General features: G+C 38.3%; 1 protein-coding gene across 1 annotated transcript; it reads left to right on the plus strand.

Annotated features, from left to right (window-relative positions):
• The first annotated feature begins 6803 nt into the window (after positions 1-6803).
• Positions 6804-13601, plus strand: LOC123878647. The gene is made up of 11 exons (XM_045925961.1): positions 6804-7429; positions 7696-9102; positions 10213-10269; positions 10637-10720; positions 10793-10945; positions 11195-11337; positions 11576-11659; positions 11730-11808; positions 12160-12263; positions 12335-12391; positions 12466-13601. Exons 3-11 carry the CDS (start codon positions 10220-10222, stop codon positions 12627-12629), a joined length of 918 nt encoding a protein of 305 aa, XP_045781917.1. The 5' UTR covers positions 6804-7429; positions 7696-9102; positions 10213-10219; the 3' UTR covers positions 12630-13601.
• The last annotated feature ends 9452 nt before the right edge of the window (positions 13602-23053 follow it).

Here is a 23053-nt window from a genome sequence, read left to right on the forward strand (position 1 = left end):
TTATTATTATTATTATTTTATAAATATATGGCAGCAAATTACGGACAATCCAACAGTATTCTAAAATCTGAAAATAATTTTACTTAAATGTGTAAAATGGTATGTCAGTTGTAACTGTTATAGAGAAAAAAAGTAATTTATTGTAAAATTGACCTTTTTGGATCTGGCTGGTTTCTATACTAGACGACACAAATGTTGATGAATGTTGCTCCAAAGGAATGCGCTAGCGGGAGATTTGAAGAGGGCCGTAAAGAATTGCCCTGCGGCAGCGGAAGAGATCCACAAAGTACTGGCGGAGGAATCGCCATTCAGGGTGGTGTCAGATAACTTGCTCCAGTTTGTCTGTGCGCATCGGGCGGAGGCCATTGAGATAAGACGAAAGGTCTTCAGAGCGAAAAATGAGGCTCTCAACATGGCGCTCCAGCAGATTCCCCCTTCAGAATCTCATTTGTTCGAGAAAAAGGCGCTATCGGCATTTATAATAGATAACGGGGGGTGAGTCGGATTTTCCCATCACGGTTTGGGAAATGGCCAGAAAGAAAGGAAGGGGGGAGAGATGCATTTCGGAAGCTCACGGCTACTTCTAGGGCTGCGAGGGCAAGGCAACCCACCTGGCGGACGCGGGCAAATGCGGGCTCGTACCAGTCTTCCTCTCCGCGGACGGTGGGACGTAAGCCCACGTCCGCTGGGATTCAGACGAGACAGCGTCTCGCAGGTAATAAGCCGGGCAAGCGGACGGACGGACAAGATCGAAGGGGCCGAAAATATTGACTATTTCCGGGGGGGGGACAGTTAAAGGAATTTCTACCGGAATGGGAGAGGCTGGGTGCTCCGGCACCAGTGGTAAGGGTGATATCGGGGTACGCAATACCGTTTGTAAAGAAGCCACCATCTGTCCCCCTGAACAGTCTGGTTTTGGTAAGGGCATTTGCAACAGAGTTCTCGGCTCGCATGGCCGGAGAAGTGAGACTGCTAAGAGAGATAGGGGTGATTCAAGCACGGGGCAAGTGGTCTTGGCAGTCCGGTATGTCCCTAATAGGACAACTGGGGTTTGCATCGCTGGTAACTCCAATGGGTCGTTTGAACACCAGGCGGTTGCAAAGGGCAAGTCGAAAGCTCACAGAGGATCGGCCTCGCATGATGGTCAGATTGCCCGCGAACGCACTAGACGACTGCACGTGGTGGGTGCAAAATGTAAGAAATCCGGGCACCTTTTTGCTCAGGAACCGACTGTGTTTATCACCACCGACGCCTCCGATGGGGGCTGGGGTGTCCAGCTGGGGAACTTTTGCCGCTCGGGCCTGTGGAAAGGCAGCCGATTGAACTAACAGATAAACAAGAAAGAACTTTTTACAGTCTACATTGCCCTCTCAGAGTTCAAGGACTGCGTAAAAGGAAGAGCGGTGATGATACAGTCGGACAACAGGACTGTCGTTTCGTATATCAGAAATCAAGGAGGGACCAGATCGGTGCTGCTGTTGGAGGCGACAAGGGATCTGTTGGCTCTAGCTGCAGATCTGAGGGTGACTCTTCAGGCCTTTTACTTGCCGGGTCGGTTCAACACGATCGCCGATTGCCTTTCCAGAGGGAAACGCCTCCCAGACTGGCACCTCGACAACGAAATAGTGGAAAAAGTTTTCTCGAAATGGGGGGTTCCCCAGATAGATTTGTTCGCTACAGCTCAGTCAAAGGTGGTCTCGGAGTATATTTCTATAGACGCGCAGGATTCTCAGGCGCTATTCATAAATGCGTTCAGCCGGCCGTGGGATTATACTCTAGCTTGGGTGTTTCCTCCACCACATTGAGGTATTGGTCACCAGAATTGAAGAATAGTTTGTTGACATGGATAAATAATGACAGACAAACTATTAAATTTTTCAGAAGATGAAGCTTTAACTATGTATAATGATTTAAACATATCAAGGGATGGTTACCAACTACTAAAAAATATTTTAGATGGGAAAAACTGCAACGTACTTCCATCCTACAAAAAAATATTTGCAGCTAAAACTCAATTTTATCCTAACGGGATAGGTTTCCGATACAAAAGCAAGTGTCAAACTTCAGGATCGTTTCGACCACACGGTAAATTTTTTTAAAATAGACTCACTTGATGTTTTAAACACCTTTGAAATGACATTATGTGAAATGGGGGTGTGATGGATCATCGGGATAACTTATTTCAGATAGTAATTTATTTATTGCTTCTTTGGTTCCTAAAAAATTAGTCGAATCTCAAAATAATAGTGATATGGGAAAAAACTACATCATCTAAATGCTTTTGTCGTCCAATATCTACTGAATTTGCTAAAGAAACCCCGGCAAAAACAAGGGAAGTTATTTCAGGAATAGAGAGTGTTTCTTTGCTACAACCTAGTCAAGTAGTTATATCTGAACATTTAACCATTTCGGTGAAACACAATATGAGTTTGACAATGATAGACGGGAAGGTTGCACAAGTGTTGACAGATACTCCATCTCCATCTATGTGTACAATATGCCTAGTTACTAGTAAGGCCAGTGACAAGTGTAAATTAAAAATTTATATCACCCCCGACAAGTGAAGGTTACAGTAACTAGAAAAGAGCTGATAACTTTCAAACGGCTGATTTTCTTGGATTATAGCTAAGAACACTCTCGATCAAGCCACCTTTCAAACAAAAAAACTAAATTAAAATCTGTTCATTAGTTTAGGCGCTAAGGTGCCACAGACTGATAAACAGATACACACGTCAAACTTATAACACCCATCTTTTTGGGTCGGGGGTTAAAAATGAACAAAATAAACTTGACAGGCAGGATACCTATAGATTTGGCTTGTCGACACTCCATTGTTGGATACGATTTATGGAGTGCATTTTAAACATATCGAACCATTTACAGTTCAATAAATTGTCAGCGCGCACTGAAGAAGATAAGAAACAGAAAAAAAAGAAATTCAAAAAAAAAAACTGAGAATAATTTTCAACATTGCAATATTTTTTCTAAAATGCATAACAAACCTCAATTTGTATCTACGTTCATAGAGTTATATAGAAGCTTCCCGTGTTTATGGAAGGTGAAGGACGATTGTTAACATAATAAGCGACTGAAAGATATGAGGCCTTACGATAATTTATTAGAGTATTATCAAACCATAATATAGCCTCGATAGCTCAACGGTTGAAGAGCGGACTGAATTCCGAAAGGTCGGCGGTTCAAACCCCACCCCCGTTGCACTATTGTCGTACCCACTCCTGGCACAAGCTTTACGCTTAATTGGAGGGGAAAGGGGAGTATTAGTCATGATTAGCATGTCTAATATTCTTTTATAAAAAAAAAAAAATTGTAATACCCTCCGAAAAACTGTTGTTGACAACTGCGCGCGGCTGCGGTATGAACTGTCGACCGTCGTCTGCTAGTGTGTAGATCCCGAGCCGGTACGACTTTTGCCGACAAGCGTTGCGGCGGTTGGTAACTGTCGTCTACCGCCTGCTAGTGTGGACTCAAAGCCCAGTACCCGTCCATGGCCGGCAGGTAAATATCGCTTTAGTGAGTGGGCTATGTAGTTTTTGTCGGCAGGCCGCCCGATAGGACTAAATACTGCAGGAGGAACTGTTAATGTGTGGGGCCCTTTAGACACTTCCCGTCAAGGAAGCGGAAATTCCAATGATGAAACACAGTTAGAAGAATTTTTGCTAAATATGCATGTGCTGCTACTATAACTGGAAATAAAGAAGAACTTATCAAGAGATTTTACATTATTTTGCAGACACTTTCTAGCGGAAAATCAATAGATTCAAACTTTGGGGATTATGCAAGAGCAACCGCAGAATTTTATGTACAAGAGAATGTGGGTGGTACTACATGCCTTCTTCTGTGCATAAAGTTCTAATTCATGGACAAAATATTATAAAATATCATTCTTTCTCACCACTGGGACAGCTTTCAGAAGATGCCCAAAGCGAGGAACAAAGATTACAAATCTTTCTGCTTACACCATGCGAGAAAGTGCTCCCGATCATCGACGAATGAGAACTGCACGCTCTTATGTATAGCACAGACCCATACATTTCTAGCATGAGTTCGTTCGTCTAAGGTACGTAAAGTTATGGAATTGGAAGAACAAGCTAAAGCACTTCTGGAAACAGTTTCTACATTTGGTGATTCAAAATTTGAAATTTCTCTGGCAGCGCAAAATATAGTTATGTCTTAGGTCATTTGGACCAGAAGTATTCTCAGGAGGTTGAGGATAAAATCACACAGCCTCCCCCTGTTGGTCAAAGATATACTCGACTAAAGGAAGAGCTAATACGACGTTTATCCATGTCTGAGGAAGAATGAGTCTGGCAGTTGATCTCAGATGAGGCCCTTGGCGACTGCAAGCCATCGCAGTTCTTGAGACATTTACGCTCCATAGCGGGTTCAGCTTTGTCGGATGAAAAATAACCCTGCATAGCATGAAAGATTCGCCTACCTGGGAGGGACGCCAAACAAACATTCCAGAAAATCGTACGAAATCGTAACGACCACAATGATTCACGGACCTTGCGGAGGTCTTAATAGGAATTCACCCTGCATGGTCGATAGCTCATGCTCTAAAAAATACCCTCGCGCATTATTAAAGGGAACACAGACAGGAGAAGATGGCTATCCCAAATATCGGAGATCTCCGGCTGATGGTGGCTTCGTCGCAAAATTAAATGGGTATGAGATAGATTATATGTTCGTCGCTTCATCTTTCAGATACAATTAACAAGGTAGTCCTTTTAGCCTACAGGCATCATTCGCACGTTTAGAGCATCGATTTGTAATCGATCTATCCATTCTTTTTAATTTGTTCACCGTCCATCCCCACCGTGTGACCGTGTGGACGGGTCGCTCCCTCATTCTTTTTCCGAGCGGCCAACGTTCGCACGTGCCTACTAAAGTTTTTTTACCCTATTTCGTTAACAACCCAAGCATATACCCAGCAAAGACCCTAGAAGATTATCTTCAGGCAACATCAAAGTTACGAACAGAGGGTACTACTAATTTGTTCTTAAGCTATAAGAAACCTTTTGAGATGGTAACGTCGCAAACAATAAGTAGGTGGATAAAACAGACTCTGGCGGAGAGCGGCGTTGATATCTCAATATTTAGTGCACATAGCACTCGTAACGCCTCCACCACCTTTCTTAACGGACCCTTCTTGCCCTCCCTTCCCCTAACGTATCACAACTTTTCTATTTATAATTTAATTTCTAAGCATTGCACTTGCTATTGGTTCGACGAAACTGCCACCGAGTTGACTTCGTTTATTTTCGTTTCGTTTCTGATCATATAGAACGTCATTGCTTGTCTCTAAAAAACCCCATAGTTATCTATTCCGATAAGTGCACATATCACAAGTGTAAATTAAAAATTTATAACACCCCCGACAAGTGAAGGTTACAGTAACTAGAAAAGAGCTGATAACTTTCAAACGGCTGAACTGATTTTCTTGAATTATAGCTAAGAACACTCTCGATCAAGCCACCTTTCAAACAAAAAAAACTAAATTAAAATCAGTTCATTCGTTTAGGCGCTACGATGCCACAGACAGATACACAGACACACAGATACACACGTCAAACTTATAACACCCCTCTTTTTGGGTCGGGGGTTAAAAATAAAATATCTCGACAACAGATAACGGAAAAGAATACAATTATAACTGAAAAGTTGTTCGGAAATCCTCAGTCTAATATATTTGATAGGTGGGCTATTGTACAGTGTGATGGTACCTATCTTAGTATACCAAAAAGTTCTAATTATAAATATCAAAAAATGACATACAGTATTCATTAGCACCACAATTTAACAAAACCATTTATAGTAGTCTGTTGTGATGGCCATATTGTTGACGCGTTTGGACCTTTTGCTGCAACTCAAACAGATGCAGAAATTATGAACTTTTTAGTTTCTAGCAATGGCAGTTTGCATCAATACTTCCGAAGAAATGATTTATTTTGGACCTTGGCTTTATAGGGACTGTTTCAAACTTAGAAGCTCTTGGTTACAGAGTACATGAACCTGAAACCAGAGCTCAAGGAAATAGACTACTCACAACCCTACAAGTCAGCAAAAGTAGATGTGTGACTCTTTGTAGATGGGTTATGGAATGCCATGAATTAATGGCAGTTTTAAGCATGATTATAAACTGTTTAGGAACACATTTTTTAATGAAGCTTCTGCACACATGATGGCAGATTATAAGATGGCTGCTGCTTTAATAAACAGATTTCACAAACTTGTGGAAAATCCAGTTAATGCCGAGTACCTAACCTAAACTGAAAGTACATCATTAGGAAGAGCTACATCTTTTTGACCGACTTCGAAAAAAGGAGGAGGTTCTCAATCTTTTTTTTTTTTTTTAAATTTTATGTATATACCCGATTACTCTTAAGACGCCTGGACCGATTTGGAAATACGTTTTTTTGTTTGAAAGGGTATACTTTGCAGTTGGTCCCATATAAATTTGGTGAAGATCTGATGAATATCTTCGGAGATGGAGAACATAACTCCTCAATGGATAGCAGTAAATTGCTCGCGATCAGAGTAATAGCTTAGTAAAAGCTACTGAAATCCGAAAGGTCGGCGGTTCAAAACCGTTGCACTATTGTCGTACCCACTCCTGGCACAAGCTTTACGCTTAATTAGAGGGGAGAGGGGGAGTATTAGTCATGATAAGCAAGGCTAATATTTTTTTTTTTTTTTTTAAAAACCAGTAGGGTTTTAACTGGGCATAGCATGTTATAGTACAGTGGGGCCACTTAAAATTGTGAAATAAAAAATGAGAAGGATCTAAGGCACCCGCACTTTCCTCGTCTGCACGTTCTCTTTCCGCCAGGATTGTTCTAGAGCCTTCTGTTAATTTGCGTTGGAACTCGAGCTCTCCCATGCTTCGGCCTAAAAGTTCTTTATCTATCACAAATTCTTAATAAACACACATTTTGCTAATTCCTCGAAAGCTCTTGCATTGCTGCAAGCGGGCTGCAGGCCAATGTTTTACTGCTCAAACCAACAGTCAGTACAGAAATTAAGCTGGCAAACACGTAATAAACTTGAACATCCTAAAGTTTTAAACTTGTTGTTGTTGTGTTGTCTAAGTTGAAACTTGACTACGACTACAACTTGCGAGTCAACTCAAATATGAACTCACCCATAAAAACTAACCTACATGGGTTTCGGCTGTGTGCGAGTAGCTTGTGTGAATGTGGCGAGAGTGATGAGGATGCGCACAACGTTCTGTGGGAAAGCAGTTTGTACGAGGATCTCCGGAGCAAGATGCTGAATGGGATGGTGCATGCGGAGGCGGGTCCGGTGTACTACCGGGACCTGGTCTCTTCGGAGGTGAACTTTCGAGGACTGCGGGAGCTCGCGCACGCGTGGCACAAGCGAAGGAGCTGCTCGGAAGTGCAGCGGCGAGGTCAAAGAGGGAGACGCGGAGGGGAGGAAATCCAGGAGCGTGCCGACGAGGAGGACTCTACTAGCATCGAGGAGGGGAGCGACAACAGCATGGACGATGAACTCGCGAATACTAGAGAGGAAGTGGAGAACAGGAGACACCACGATCGGCGACGGGAATCCGCTGTGTTTGTGCCGTCTGCCCCAGAAAGGGGAGAGTGACTGATAGGGACAAGGAGGTAAAAGAGAAAATAATTTGTAGGGAGTCAAGCAGGCGCCCCGGGAAAGGAAGTACCGAACGGGCGCCCTCCCGCGTTTCGGCCCATATAACCGCGAGGTTGGTGGGGCCATGGGTGGTTGGCGGGTTGTACCCCCTTTATGATTAATCTGGCGCTCTTGTGCCGAGCGTATGACCAAAGATACGTCCGGACGCAATCCGTCCAGTCGCCCACGCAAAACGATGCCACGGGCCGGACGGCCGCAGCAACGGTGAGGAAGAAAATTACAATATTTATGATAAGTTCTATACTTTTCTTCATACATGGCATCCAATTATTTTTTAAGAAACATGTTATCCATTGCCGCGTAATTATTATAATGTTATCCATACTATTATCCCCAGCACTTACCCAGTGATAGGAGGACATCACAATAACTACAGACATTAATATGTATGTATAGTACTGTACCTGTTTCCCAACGTCTCCACCTACTCAATAACCAAGGCAAGAAATCAAGCACGGCAACCTTTGCAAGAATTGAACCTCAATTTGTTTTCTGAAACTAATTATCGTATCAATTAAACTAACTATGAATCATGACTACGCTAATGTAAAAAAATAATCTGTACATGATACTCAACTTCACAAAAACTAACTGCAGGAGCAGACGCGCGCGCTGCGGCGTCGAAGCAAAATTGCTATTCAGACAGTGAGCTGCGACCCCGCGCCCCAGAGACAGTAATATTCCACGCATGCTCGCGGCCGCACGTTATCGATTAAGTCTAGTATCTTCCATAAGTTGTCGTGCATAATATCTTGTAATAAGTATTTCGTTGTATCCGCGTATATAATGAATTATAAAATTGGTGGATAGTGAATCTGGAATTTTATTTAACCAACCGTCACGCCACCACACCATGTGGCCGATGGACGCACGAGATGAATTATGGAACCAAAAAAATGAAACTCATTACATAGAACTAAAAATTTATAACTGCAACGAAATCGAAAATACCCATCCCCACCAATAGACAGCGCCAGGCCATTACTGTGAGACAGACTGGTCCGAAATCTAGCTCGATTTTTCCGAATTTATACCAGCTGTCAGGGCCTTCATTCACAGAGAGGTTCATTAATAAATAAAATACATGTATAAGAATTAGACAGTTACATAACATTAAAATCAAAGTTGCAGTTTAGTGGCAGGTCATGAAGCTCGCACACTCCCAATAAATAATAATTAATAACTTCGGGAGTTGTAGTGCTGCGCGTGTGATTTTTTGTGCAGTGTCTCATAGTGTCGTGATTCACCAGGATTATCGTTTGCAGCTTCACCTGCAACGAACTTTGAACGCTTATATTACCGCAGCCCAACGTGCAGGAGGAAGCCACTAACACCAGCTAGGAGCCCGGAAGGAGACCAAGCGATAAGTGAAATCCGCTCGGAGATCGGACGCCTGGATCACCAGAAAAGGTACCGCGAAATTTAAGAAAACACGTGGTTACAGCGTGGAAAATTTCAATCGACCTAGATTTTCATGGTGCGACTCGTGTACGTGTGTGACGTCGGCCCACTTTGCCAGACCCCCTTTTTTCAAAAAAAATTCATAGACAACTGTCAAAATTCACAAGTATCGGACCTCCCCGACCCCCCAGGACCCCAAAATTTGTTGAACCCGTGCATCGACCTCCCACTTGAGTTGAGCGATCTCGAAACGCGCCCAAACGGATTCAAACTCCGCTATGATCGTTACGAAGTGGGAAGCCACGCGCTTGAAAATAGAATTGATCTCCAAGAATGCACAGATACTCGTATAATTGAACATATTTTTTGTTAAATTTCCAATCCACAATCAAATCAAAATTGAGATAAGTAGGTACAGTTATACAGTTATATATAAAAAACAGAAAAAGTAAAATATGCAAGCCAAGTAATTATTCCATAAGGAAAATCCTGGCTACAAATGAGTGAGGCTTGTACCCTTTTTTTTTTCTCTCTCGTCTGGCGGCTTGTACCCAAATTAACGGACAACCATATTGTTCCCCAAAAAAAAAGAAAAAGTAAAATATGCAAGCCAAGTAATTATTCCATAAGGAAAATCCTGGCTACAAATGAGTGAGGCTTGTATCCAAATTAACGGACAACCATATTGTTCCCCAAAAAAAGAGAAAAAGTAAAATATGCAAGCCAAGTAATTACTCCATAAGGAAAATCCTGGCTACAAATGAGTGAGGCTTGTACCCAAATAAACGGACAACCATATTGTTCCCCAAAAAAAAAGAAAGTAAAATATGCAAGCCAAGTAATTATTCCATAAGGAAAATTCTGGCTACAAATAATTTTAGCCTAGTTAAGTTATAATTTTAGCCTAGTTTGAATATTAGAAATTAATTAAGAAAACTTTAAACTTTGTACTCCTACCTTCTGCAATAATAAAAAAAATTATTGAAGGAGCAAAAAAAAAATTAGTGAGGCTTGTATCCAAATTAACGGCCTTCCCAAAAAAAAAGCAAAAATGAAAATAAAATATGCAAGCCCAGTGTTCAGCGCAACCGAAGTGGTGATGGTGCGACTGGTTTACAGCTTGGAAATGCCGCCGAAGAAACCAGCAAGTGCCCGGAAGCTGACCTATCCCAATGAGTATGTACAAATTATATATTTTGGTTTTTTTGTGACTCCCCTTGAGTCCAATTTTGAGAAATTTTGACCCTTATAATTTTTTAATCTTTGCATTTACTTAAAAACTTATTTATATTTAAAAAAAAACGATATTTCCGTTCCCAGCGAGGCCTCGGCTAGTAATAGTTGCCTAGTTCAATTTTGTACTCCATGTTTCAAGCTTATTTATTGAAAATAATAATAATTAACTTTAGATTTTTTGAATTAACTTTAGAACGAAATGCACGAGAAGAAGGGTTAACTTTTTAAGTTTCTTTAGCATGCCTTTGAACTCAAAAGGGTTGTTGGATTTTTTTTGCGGTTCTTATAGAGCAACTTTTGTGTTCAGTTCGGAAGCCGCAAGTGCAGAGCCCACGCCCAGTACTTCAGGTCTAAGTTTGCCACCTAGCTCGGAGCCAGGGACATCAAAACGGTAAAATCAACACAAAAATGCTTTAAATATTGAACACACGGCATTTTTATCGAATTTTATATATTTTTTCAGCTTGGCGGATGACCTTAAGCGTGCGCGGGCAGGGCGCACGCTCTACAAAAAGGCAGTCGCCAAGTTGTCCCTGGAGGAGCGCACAAGGTTGTCTAATATGAAAGACCTGAAGGAAGTGGGGCACTTCAGGCTACCCGACGCTCCGGAGTCAAAGTAAGACTTTTGTATAAGTCTATGTCACCAGAAAATAATACGTAACCGTAAGTTGATTAACTTCCTAGTCAGATGATAAACAGATTTTTTTAAGGGATTGAAAATAATAACAATAATTCAAAAATTTCAAACCCTTAAAATAGCTTATACTAACTAGAAAGTTGATCAATTTACGGTTCGTATTATTTTCCGGTGACATTTAAATATAGCCTAACTAAGCTTTATTTTTGAACAATGTTTTTCTTTCAGGAAGGGAAAAGGAAAAGGGAAGGGGAAGGGGAAGGGCAAGGGTATAGCGGACACAAAGCCATGGTTGCCCTGCCCGCTGTTACCTGGCGTGCCGCTTACCCCACCTGCCAAACTTCCCCAACCATGGGAATGTGTTCATCATGGTCTGTTCTAAACTTTTTTATTTTATAGATTATCATATCATTCATCATTCATATTAGTAAATTATCATTGACTTCTTAAACCCAGAAACGGAAGCTGTGGCTGGCATGGCTTTATTTCAGAAAAGACTAAGGCAGTTACAATTTCTTTCCTCATAACTGTTTCCGAGCCTATGACGGATAGACTGAAATTATATTTTGCTTTAACTCACGCAGTACTTTACATTGTACTTTCTTCCAGAAACGGCCGAGGCCGACAACCAAGAATTCATTGAGGGCACGCCTCCATCCATCCATATGTCACCCATAAAGCCGGATTTGTTAGGTAAGAAAGTTAATTATTGTGCTTCGTTTAACACAAAAGTCGTAAGACTTATGACTATTATTATTTTAAGGCATCCCGAAAGATCAAGATCCAGAGTCACCTCAACCTCACCCACCTCGTCCAGAATCTGGAACGCCGCCTCAACCAAAGTAAGTGTTTTCTTGCATTAAACAATAATTTATTATAATAATAATATAGTTATATAATAATTAATAATATATTATATTAATATTAGTATTTATATTAGTAAGAAAGATCATATAAATAAATTAAAAATAAAAGAGGTATTGGTATCGAGACCTGGGGCACACCCATTAGTAAGGAAAAGCGCCAGAAGAATCTGTACCGTTAATATTTTCTTTTTGGATACTTTTCTGCCACTAATATTTCAATAAACTTGATGTTCTAACTTGGAGAGCAAGATTTCATGATCGACACAGTCGGACGAGTCACACTTTTTAGAGAAACAAAATACATGTTTACTTTTTTGTTATTGACAGGAAAAGAAAGTTACTCTTCACACCGTCCACAGGGATAATTCCGGCATTGGAGGCGCCTGTTAACCCTGTGGCGGTGGAGATAGAATTCGTGGGATTTACACCTGGTTAGTATTATATTTTTAAGTTTTTTTGAAGTGGTTATGGACATTGAACTAACATTTTTAAATTGTTTCAGAGTCTACCACTTCGGCAATGCCAGGTTCCGGAAGAAGTGCCGCATCATACGAGATGGGTTAGTTACAAAATTTAAAATTTGATTGTTTTATGTGCCCTCTATTATGTAAATAAAAAAATATATAATTGCAGGAGTCGACAGTGATGTCGATGAGGAAATTGACGTCAACGTTGGAAGCGACATTGACGAAGACATTCAGTGCGGCAGCGGAACGTGTTCGAATTCCCGACGGACGGCCTTGCGGAAGCGGTACACCAGCTTGACGTTGAGAACGACGTTCGTCTTCGGACTCTGACGGAGTCCGAACACCTTATCAACTTTGATTGGCGGAGCAATCCAGATAACTTCGAAGAGTTTATCGGGCCTTCTGGCCCAACATTTGATATCTCTGGGCTAACTCCTTTGGAGATATTTGAGAAAATTTGGGATACCAATATTATTGCTCTCATTGTCCGCGAAACCAACAGGTATGGACGCCAATTGCAGCTTAACAATGCCTCAAAACCCAGCTCCAGATTAAGTCGGTGGAAAGACACCTCAGAAGACGAGATCTGGACGTTTTTTGGTATTATTATGCTGCAATCGCTCGTTGTGGTCAATTGTGAGCGAGAATACTGGTATCCCAAATTGGAAGAGCTAAGAGTTGGGAATTTCGGGGAGCTCATGGGCTACAACCGCTTCTTGCTTCTAAAAAGATATCTGCACTTTGAAGACAACACCTCCTTGCCCGCACATACCAACAAACTCCACAAAGTCATGCCGGTGATTGAACATCTCAATCAAAAATTTAGCTCTTTATACCTACCTGAGCAAAATGTGGCAATTGACGAGTCGCTCCTTTTATAAGCATTTTTTTTAATATTAGCCATTTTAATCATGACTAACATTCCCCTTTCCCCTCCAACTAAGCGTAAAGCTTGTGCTAGGAGTGGGTACGACAATAGTGCAACGGCTGGGGTTTGAACCGCCGACCTTTCGGAATTCAGTCCACTCCTATAACCGTTGAGCTATTGAGGCATATAATGGATAATAGATAGACGGGGGACACTGAGAATTACGCGTGTGCTTCTAAAATTATCCCTACCTTCATATGCTCTTCCTAGTTTCTCATAAATGTATGGTGGCTTACCATTTTTTGAACACATCAAAGAGTAAGGTTGCAAGATGCACCTTTCTCCTCGATCTCATCTTTAATAAGCCATGCTCATTCAAAAATAATGTCACATGAGTTCTAGGGGGTTACTAAAACAAAAACGGGCACACGCATTCTGGACCCTGTAACGTGTACCTTAGCGGTCCCGTTACATCCTTTATTTAGATCGCAAATTTTTATTAACATAACCTGAAATCTGTTAGTAGACCTTTTATACGTCATATGTCAGTGTCCCAAACTTCACCATGACGTTTCTAAGGCGTGACGTTTGGGAATGTAATTCAACGATCTGTCAAACCTTCTTTCATATTGGAAAAAAAAAACTAGTAACATTTTTGACAGCTCGTTTACCGAATGAAGTTGGCATCTTTCGGTGGCCATTTTGAAGGTTCACTTTTTCTTCCTACATAGACACGCAAACATTTGCTCGTCAATTATTAATTTTTAAAAATGTGAAAGTTAAACTAAATAAGTATAATACATATTTATGGGCCAGAGGGCTATAGAGTGGTAGGACACGGCGCTTTTAGCGGTAAGTGTTCATTTTTCTACCCAATTTCGCCATTAGAACATTGAATTTTCCAACAAGAAAATGAATGAAAATTTTAACCTAACATTTCCTTGTTACAGCCGTTGATCCTAGATCGTTGATCCTAGATCGTTGATCCTAGATTGTTATCATTTAACGCCTCATTTGAGCATTTATCATGAGGATTTTCCCGTAAATTTCATTTTGGATCGTACATGTTACGTTTTATATCGGATTCCATCCCGGAATTGGTGTGATGGAATGCAGTTTTCGGCCTGTGGAATTAGTTAGATATTCGACATGTGCCTAGCTTATTCTCTATTTTAACAAATTTTGTGATAATTTGGACTTTATTTTTTTTATAACCTAGTGTGTGGCCATGTGGCCCAGGTACTATAAGTTTGTTTATTTTTGATCATTGTATCTATATATATGACATATAAAATTAAGACAAGAACAAAGGGGCGATACCTATTATAAATTGTCATATTTTTTTTTCCTCTTTAATAAATAAAATTTGTATAAAACTTTAGAAATTTAATAAATTAATTTTTAATAATAATCTCTGTTACATTTGGCAGCCCCGAACAGGGACTGATTTTTATTTGGGAACCTAGTTGTGTTGATTCTCATAGTATTGGTAAATAAATATTTTAATTGTTCTCGTTCTTGTCTTAATTTGTATTTTTTGTAATATTTTAAGGTGTATTGTATTCTTGTAACTTATTTTTTTTATTGTATGCCTAGATACTAAGATGTTTGTTTTAGCATAGCTAATTTAAGTGTGCTCGCAATAAGTTAATAAGCGTAGTTTATTTTGAGGCTTATATACATTTTTGTTATATACAATATCAGCAAAAATGGATGATAAACCTGAAAATGTGTCCGTTGACCCCGACCACATGATAACTTTAGATCATGATACACCGACCATGTCTAGGAACGATCATAGCCACTTGTCTCATCAAACTGTGAGTAATTACTATGTGAACAAGCGTTTTGACTTCTCGAAGCTTAACTTAACATTTAACGGAAAGACCTGCCCGATAGAATTTTTAACACGCATCGAAGAGTTAAAACCGGTGAAAGGTTTTACAGATGAACAATGTCTCTCAGCATTACCAGTTCTATTGACTGATGTTGCTCTTAAATGGTTTCGTGCCAGAAAACCATACTTAAATAACTGGTCTCATTTTAAATTAGAGTTTTTAGATCACTTTACCCCCAGAGATTTCAATTATCAATTAGAATATCAAATTAGGACCCGTAGACAGAAACAATCTGAAAGTTTATCAGAGTTTATAGTAGAGTTGATGGACATGTCTGCCAAATTGCAAAACCCTTTACTAGAAACAACTTTGTTGGACATTGTTAAACATAACATGCTTCCTCAGTACTCTTACCACTTAATTGGACGAGGAATTTTATCATTGAATGAATTAATTCAATTGGGAAAAGAAATTGAGTCATATAAAACTAGTTTAAAATCTTCTCATGATTATAATACCCCTACGACAAGCATAAAAAAGGAAATTAGTGTACCGTCTGGCAGTAATTCAAAAATTAAACCCAATGTTTTTCAAAATCAGAAAATTATATGCAAAAAATGTAACGGTAGTGATCACATATTTTTGAATTGTCCTGTTTACCCTGGAAAGCTTTGCTTCCAATGCAAATACCCGGATGTGACCACAAAAGATTGCCCAAAATGCCACCCACCTAAAAAGGCCATTTCTTTGTTAGAAACGGAGCCAAAAAACTAAATAGGCGTCGCCGTGGCCGGTTTTCTTCAGAAAATGACAGGTGCACGACGACAGAAGACTTTGAATATTTTTCTAAAAACCCACTACATGTAAATAGTAATAATTGTAATTTAATGATGCAAGTAGCTTCCCTATTGCAATTTAAGGATTCTGATAATCGCCCTTACTTAGCATTCTCTGTGAGAGGTAGAGAATTCCTAGGCTTAATGGACAGTGGAGCCCAGATAAGTGTTTTAGGTAATAACTCTCACTTATTATTTCAAAAAATGGGATTTGACATGACACCTTCATCCTTCTCTGCTGCTACAGCTGATGGAAAGCACCAAAAAGTAATCGGTTGCATGGAATTGCCCATCAGGTGTGCTAAAAGAATCAGGCAGTGTAAGTTTGCAGTCATTCCTTCATTTACCAGTGACGTCATTCTTGGCATTGATTTTTGGATTAACTTTGACATTTTGTCCAAATTGAAAAAGGAAATTTCTATTATTAATTGTATAGAGAATGATTCCCCTTTTGAAATTTCATCAATTACCCCAGCGTCTAGTCTATCTGTCGAAGAGAAACTTAGATTAAATAAAGTAACTCAATCCTTTGAAAATATTTCTTATGAACAAAAAGGTTTGGGAAAAACAGATTTAGTCCAACATAAAATTGTAACTTTTGGTGAACCTATTAAACAACGTTATTATTCATTAAGTCCTGCTAAATTAAAAGCTTTAAATTCAGAAATCGATAAAATGTTAGCGGAAGGTATTATTCAACCCTCTAGATCGCCATGGAGTAGTCCGTTGGTTATGGTGACTAAAAAAGATGGTAGTCTTAGAGTTTGTTTAGATTCCAGGAAGTTGAATTCTGTAACTGTTCGAGATTCTTACCCTTTACCTTATATTTCTAGAATATTAGTAAACCTTAGGGATGCTAAATTCCTTAGCTCTATTGATCTCTCTAAGGCTTTTTATCAAATTATGTTAGAAGAATCTTCTAGAGAAAAGACAGCGTTTGTAGTCCCAGGTCGTGGTCTATTTGAATTCGTTAGGATGCCATTTGGTGTGACAAATGCGCCCGCCGAATTACAAAGACTTTCTGATCGTTTGTTTGGACCAGAGTTTGATAACAAACTTTTCTGTTATCTAGATGATATTATTTTAGTTTCAAAAGATTTTGAAAGTCATTTAGCATTGTTGGATAAAGTATATCAAAGATTAAAAGATTCTGGACTTACAATTAACCTAAGTAAATCTGAATTTTGCAAAGAAAAACTTAAATATCTTGGATATATTGTAGATAAAGATGGTTTACATACTGATCCTGAAAAATTAGAAATAATTAAAAATTATCCTCAACCTAAGTCTATTAAAAATGTTAGAAGTTTTATTGGTATGTGTTCTTACTATAGGAAATTTATTCCAAACTTTTCTCACTATGTAGCTCCTTTGACTAAATTGACTAGCAGTAAAAGAAATGTTAAAACTACCTTTACTTGGAATGATGATGCACAAAAGTCTTTCGATTATCTTAAAAATGCTTTAGTGACCGCCCCAGTTTTACAATGCCCTAACTTTGAAAAACCCTTTTCTATACATTGTGATGCCAGTGGTTATGCAATTGGTAGCGTCTTGATGCAAGATGATGACTCAGGTCAACAACATCCTATTGCTTACTTTTCTAAATTATTGTCTAAAGCTGAGCAGAATTATAGTGTTACTGAAAGAGAACTTTTAGCTGTTTTGTTGTCCATAGAACATTTTCGACCCTACGTAGAAGGTACTGAATTTACAGTAGTCACTGATCATGCTAGTTTAAAATGGTTGATGAATTTAACTAACCCCTCTGGTAGGTTAGCTAGATGGTCCACTCGTTTGTCACAGTATAAATTTAATATTATTCATAAAAAAGGTAGTAGTCATACAGTCCCTGATGCTTTATCTCGTATAGAAATTGCTGAAATTGTATCATGTCCAGAGGATATCCATGATCCATGGTATTCTAAAATTTTTGTAGAATGTCAGAAACATCCTTCTAAATTTAAAACCTATAAAGTAGATAACGATACCTTATATAAATATGTAAAGTCTAAATCCCTTTTGAATAGAAATTTAGCTTGGAAAATAGTAATACCTAGAGAAAACATTTTGGAAACTATTAGAAATAATCATGATGATTTGAATTCTGGTCATTTTGGTATACATAAAACTATTGGCAAATTGCGAATGCATTACTTTTGGCCTAAAATGTTTAAAGATGTTAAAGATTATATAAATAGATGCGATAAATGCAAAGCATATAAACATTCCCCTTCAGCTCCTTTAGGTCTTATGTCTAATCCTAAGTTGGTCGATCGCCCTATGACAATGCTGTCCATCGATATTGTAGGTCCATTGCCAAAATCTTATTCTGGATGTGTTTATATACTTACGGTGGTAGATGTTTTTTCAAAATTCTGTTGGATCTTACCCATGCGTAGAGCAACTACAAGGACCATAATAAACTTACTACAAAAAGAAGTCTTCTTAAAATACGGTGTCCCAAAAATTTGCATCGTTGACAATGGTGTCCAGATGACATCCAAAGCTTTTAAATGTTTTGCTAAAGAATATAATATTCCAAAAGTATTTTATAACACTTTATATACCCCTCAGAATAATCCAGTAGAACGCTTTAACAAAACTATTGAGACTTGCTTAGCATGCTATGTTGAAAGTGACCATAGAACGTGGTCTAAATATTTACCCCATGTTCAGGCAGCTATTAATGGCACTATTAATTTAGTTACAGGATACACACCTAATTTTCTTATGTTTGGTAGGGAAGTTTTCCTTGATGGATCCTTACATAAATTTTATTCTATCTCTGACCCTTCAGAGTTAACTATTGGTAGTCGTTCAGATTATTCGGACGCACTTCTTACTTTGAGTAATATTTTTGATAAAACTGTTAGTAATCTGGCCAAGTCATATAGACGAAATGCCAAATACTACAATGAAGGAAGAAAAAGCATTTCTTATTGTGTTGGAGACACAGTTTGGAGGCGCAACTTTGTGCAATCCAATGCTGCTTCTTTCTTTTCCGCAAAATTAGCCCCTAAATTTGTTAAATGTAAAATAATAAAGAAAATTTCAGATAATGTATATTTATTAAAAGATTTGGAAAAAAATAGTACAGGTAGATACCATATAAAAGATATTCTTAAAATTTGACAAAATTAAAACTTAAAATTAATTTTAACAGGAAAAGAATCTAGCAGAAGCTAACACAATAAGGACTCATTATTATTTTGTGTAGGATTTTTGGCTCCTTTGTCAGTCCTACCGATTTGTAGGTTGCGGCTATGCAGTTGCTCCGCATTACCTCCTTTTTTTTGTATATATTGTATATTTTTGATTTTATAGTTCTGTTTATAAGAGATCTTTTGGTAGCGGTTATGCAGTTGCTTCGTTTTACCAGGCTCTTGAAGAACTCATTTTTGGTTGCGGTTTTGCCTTTGTTTGCACCGTATTACCTAATTTTGTTGTAAATATGTATAGTTTTCTTTTAAGGGATTACGGTTTAGCACATGCCCCGTATTATCCTCCTGCTTGTTCTGCTATAGTCAGTCAGGTAGTTTTGTAAATATGTACAGATCTTTTGTGGGATCATGGTTGGCACATGCTCCATGTTATCCTCCTGCTTGTGTCTGTTTTATCGGCAAGTAGATGTATATATTTTTTTCTATGTGGGTCTTTAGTACTCATCCTTGGCCTTGTCTCACACATGTGGACATGTTCGCTAGGTCCTTGCTTTAGGCAGGACGATGTTTTAGGTGTTGCTCTTTTGTAGCGCATCTTTATTTTGGATGGTTCGACAATGCGCGGCGAGGGTGCCTGAGTGCTTTGTTCGGTTGCATACCATTCCGAAAACCCCTTAGCTAGGTTAGTTCGTCAATACGCGGCGAGGGTGCCTCAGTGGATTGATCAGTTGCATACTAACTCTAGACTCTTTTTATTTTGGCTTATGTTGTGTTAGGTTGGTTTGCCATTTCACGGCGTTGATGCTTAGTGTCTTGGTCAGTAGTATACCAATCCTAATCACACACTCTTTAGAAAGTTTTCTTCCCTTCTTAGCTAGTTTGGTTTGCCATTTCACAGCGTTGATGCTAGTGTCTTGGACAGTAGTATACCAATACTATGCAATTCTAGTTTAGGAATTTTGTTTTAATGGATTGCTTCTCAATCTGTATTTATTAATGATTATTTGGTTGTTTTGGCTTACATAAATTTAGATATTTAACTTTCCTTTTGTTTGGTAGTTCCCTTTGTTTTGTCTTATAGAATTGTTTAGGGTAAAGAAAAAAAAAAGGTTTTTTTTTCTTTTCTCTAGAAAGGGGAAATTGTAACGTGTACCTTAGCGGTCCCGTTACATCCTTTATTTAGATCGCAAATTTTTATTAACATAACCTGAAATCTGTTAGTAGACCTTTTATACGTCATATGTCAGTGTCCCAAACTTCACCATGACGTTTCTAAGGCGTGACGTTTGGGAATGTAATTCAACGATCTGTCAAACCTTCTTTCATATTGGAAAAAAAAAACTAGTAACATTTTTGACAGCTCGTTTACCGAATGAAGTTGGCATCTTTCGGTGGCCATTTTGAAGGTTCACTTTTTCTTCCTACATAGACACGCAAACATTTGCTCGTCAATTATTAATTTTTTAAAATGTGAAAGTTAAACTAAATAAGTATAATACATATTTATGGGCCAGAGGGCTATAGAGTGGTAGGACACGGCGCTTTTAGCGGTAAGTGTTCATTTTTCTACCCAATTTCGCCATTAGAACATTGAATTTTCCAACAAGAAAATGAATGAAAATTTTAACCTAACATTTCCTTGTTACAGCCGTTGATCCTAGATCGTTGATCCTAGATCGTTGATCCTAGATTGTTATCATTTAACGCCTCATTTGAGCATTTATCATGAGGATTTTCCCGTAAATTTCATTTTGGATCGTACATGTTACGTTTTATATCGGATTCCATCCCGGAATTGGTGTGATGGAATGCAGTTTTCGGCCTGTGGAATTAGTTAGATATTCGACATGTGCCTAGCTTATTCTCTATTTTAACAAATTTTGTGATAATTTGGACTTTATTTTTTTTATAACCTAGTGTGTGGCCATGTGGCCCAGGTACTATAAGTTTGTTTATTTTTGATCATTGTATCTATATATATGACATATAAAATTAAGACAAGAACAAAGGGGCGATACCTATTATAAATTGTCATATTTTTTTTTCCTCTTTAATAAATAAAATTTGTATAAAACTTTAGAAATTTAATAAATTAATTTTTAATAATAAATTTTAAATTCTTTGATTTTTATTCACCAATATTTATTTCTTGAGGACATTTGGCGTCCCGGAATAGAGAGCACGGCTAGGTGGACCGAATCTCTGACTTGCGATTAAAAGTCCAAGCCTCGGCAAGTCTATCTGTGGAGATTTCTATCCAGCTGGCTGGCGCCCGAAGGTTTTCCCTATATTCATTCTATATATATATATATTTTGTCAGCTGGAAGTAAAAGTAAGGAATTAATTCTATTGTTTTGTTTTTTTTAAATAAATTTTATTTTAAATTTTTCACCTATTGGGTGGTGAAAAATTTTCTTTGTTACAACCCTTTGGATGAGTTTGCTTGTCCTGGCTAATAGTCGAGGCCCATAGACTACATCAGCATAGTTCAGTTTCCATAGAACTAAACTTTAGGCTAGCCGAGTATGAACCTCTTGACCAATGTACTTATGAATCTTATATAGAATTTTTAACCGATAAAAGCAGTTGCGCACCACCATAGCTAAATACAAAAGATAAAGGTTTGGATTGTCAAGAACAGAAATAAGAAATCTCAATTCTCAGTAAGAAAATACCGATTACCAAACTAATTGTAAATTCACATAGCAATTCTTTTTTTCTTTGGAAAACTTTACTCCCTTTAGTATCTATAAAATTTTATTTATGTATAGCAATAGGAGCCAGTAATAGTTTTTTTTATTCTCTTTTACTGACCCAGCCCGGATAGCATGGGCAGTAGATAAAAATTGTATCCCCGATTATATCCACTGATGTCATAGAAATCAGTGGATATAATTTTTATCTACTGCCCATGCTAGCCGGGCAGACTGGCATTCGCAGGACTTAAATCATATTTGATCGAAAACAAAGAAAGAGTGCCCATTTCTTCAAGTGCCCATTTCAAATGTCAAAAAACACTGAGCATGTAGGAATCCATTTTAGTATGCACTTGCTGAGGATATATCTTCCTAAACAACAATAATAATTAATTATTATGAACAGACAACTGTGTACTTTGATATTTAGTCTTATCAAAATGTAATAATGAATAGAACATTTTTTTTATTAATTTCATTCTTGATAGACACCTCAAAATGAGGTTTCAAAGCGATAAGGTTGACAAATGTACCTATTTTTTATTTTGCATACTTGCATATCTCTTTTGGAGTACAATGTGATGAACAGAGTGAAGTTATGGCAACCCAGAATGTCTTCTTGTCAGTCGGTAGTCAACTTGTCAACCTAACACTATAGAATGTGAAATTTATTTTAAGAATATTAAACAGTTTCCTTAGAATGTTGACGTGTTTTTCTCCTAAAAGTCTGTAGTATACCTAACACAATGAAACATATTTCGTTTCATTTCATGAAATTTTAACTCCCACTTACCCAAAATCTGATTATGGCTAAAAAGCTGTTGGCTGATAGATATATTGGGGGAAAAAGACATTTGGGTGAAGGCTCACACCCAAGCTGTAGTTAATAAAACCAGAGCAACCACTATTCTGTTATGCCCTATACTAAAAATCCACTCTCACTGCACACAAAACTGGGATTTCACAAAACTTTCCAACAGAGCACCAGAGTTATTGTATGAATTTATTAAAACAGCTTTAACCAACTCTTTCATTAACTTTTATCGATAGGAAGGGAATTCCAAACCTGAGGTAAATTCAGTTGATTAAAATCTCAACTACTTACTAAAAATTACTTGGTAAAGTTCATGTTTAAGTCCTATGAATGAAGGAACTCTCTACAGAAAGATCGGACTAGTGAACTACTAATAACCAATTAGCAGACATTACAAACGACACATCTAGAAACCAGCCAACAGATCCTCAATTTTATTTTTTAGGGCTCAAGACAAACACAACCACCACACTAAACTGAAAAATATGAGAAATTATTGATCTGCCACATTCCTTTAGGCTTTCTACTCTATTACTGC

This window comes from Maniola jurtina, chromosome 26 (assembly GCF_905333055.1).
Source record: "Maniola jurtina chromosome 26, ilManJurt1.1, whole genome shotgun sequence".
Lineage (NCBI taxonomy): Eukaryota > Metazoa > Arthropoda > Insecta > Lepidoptera > Nymphalidae > Maniola > Maniola jurtina.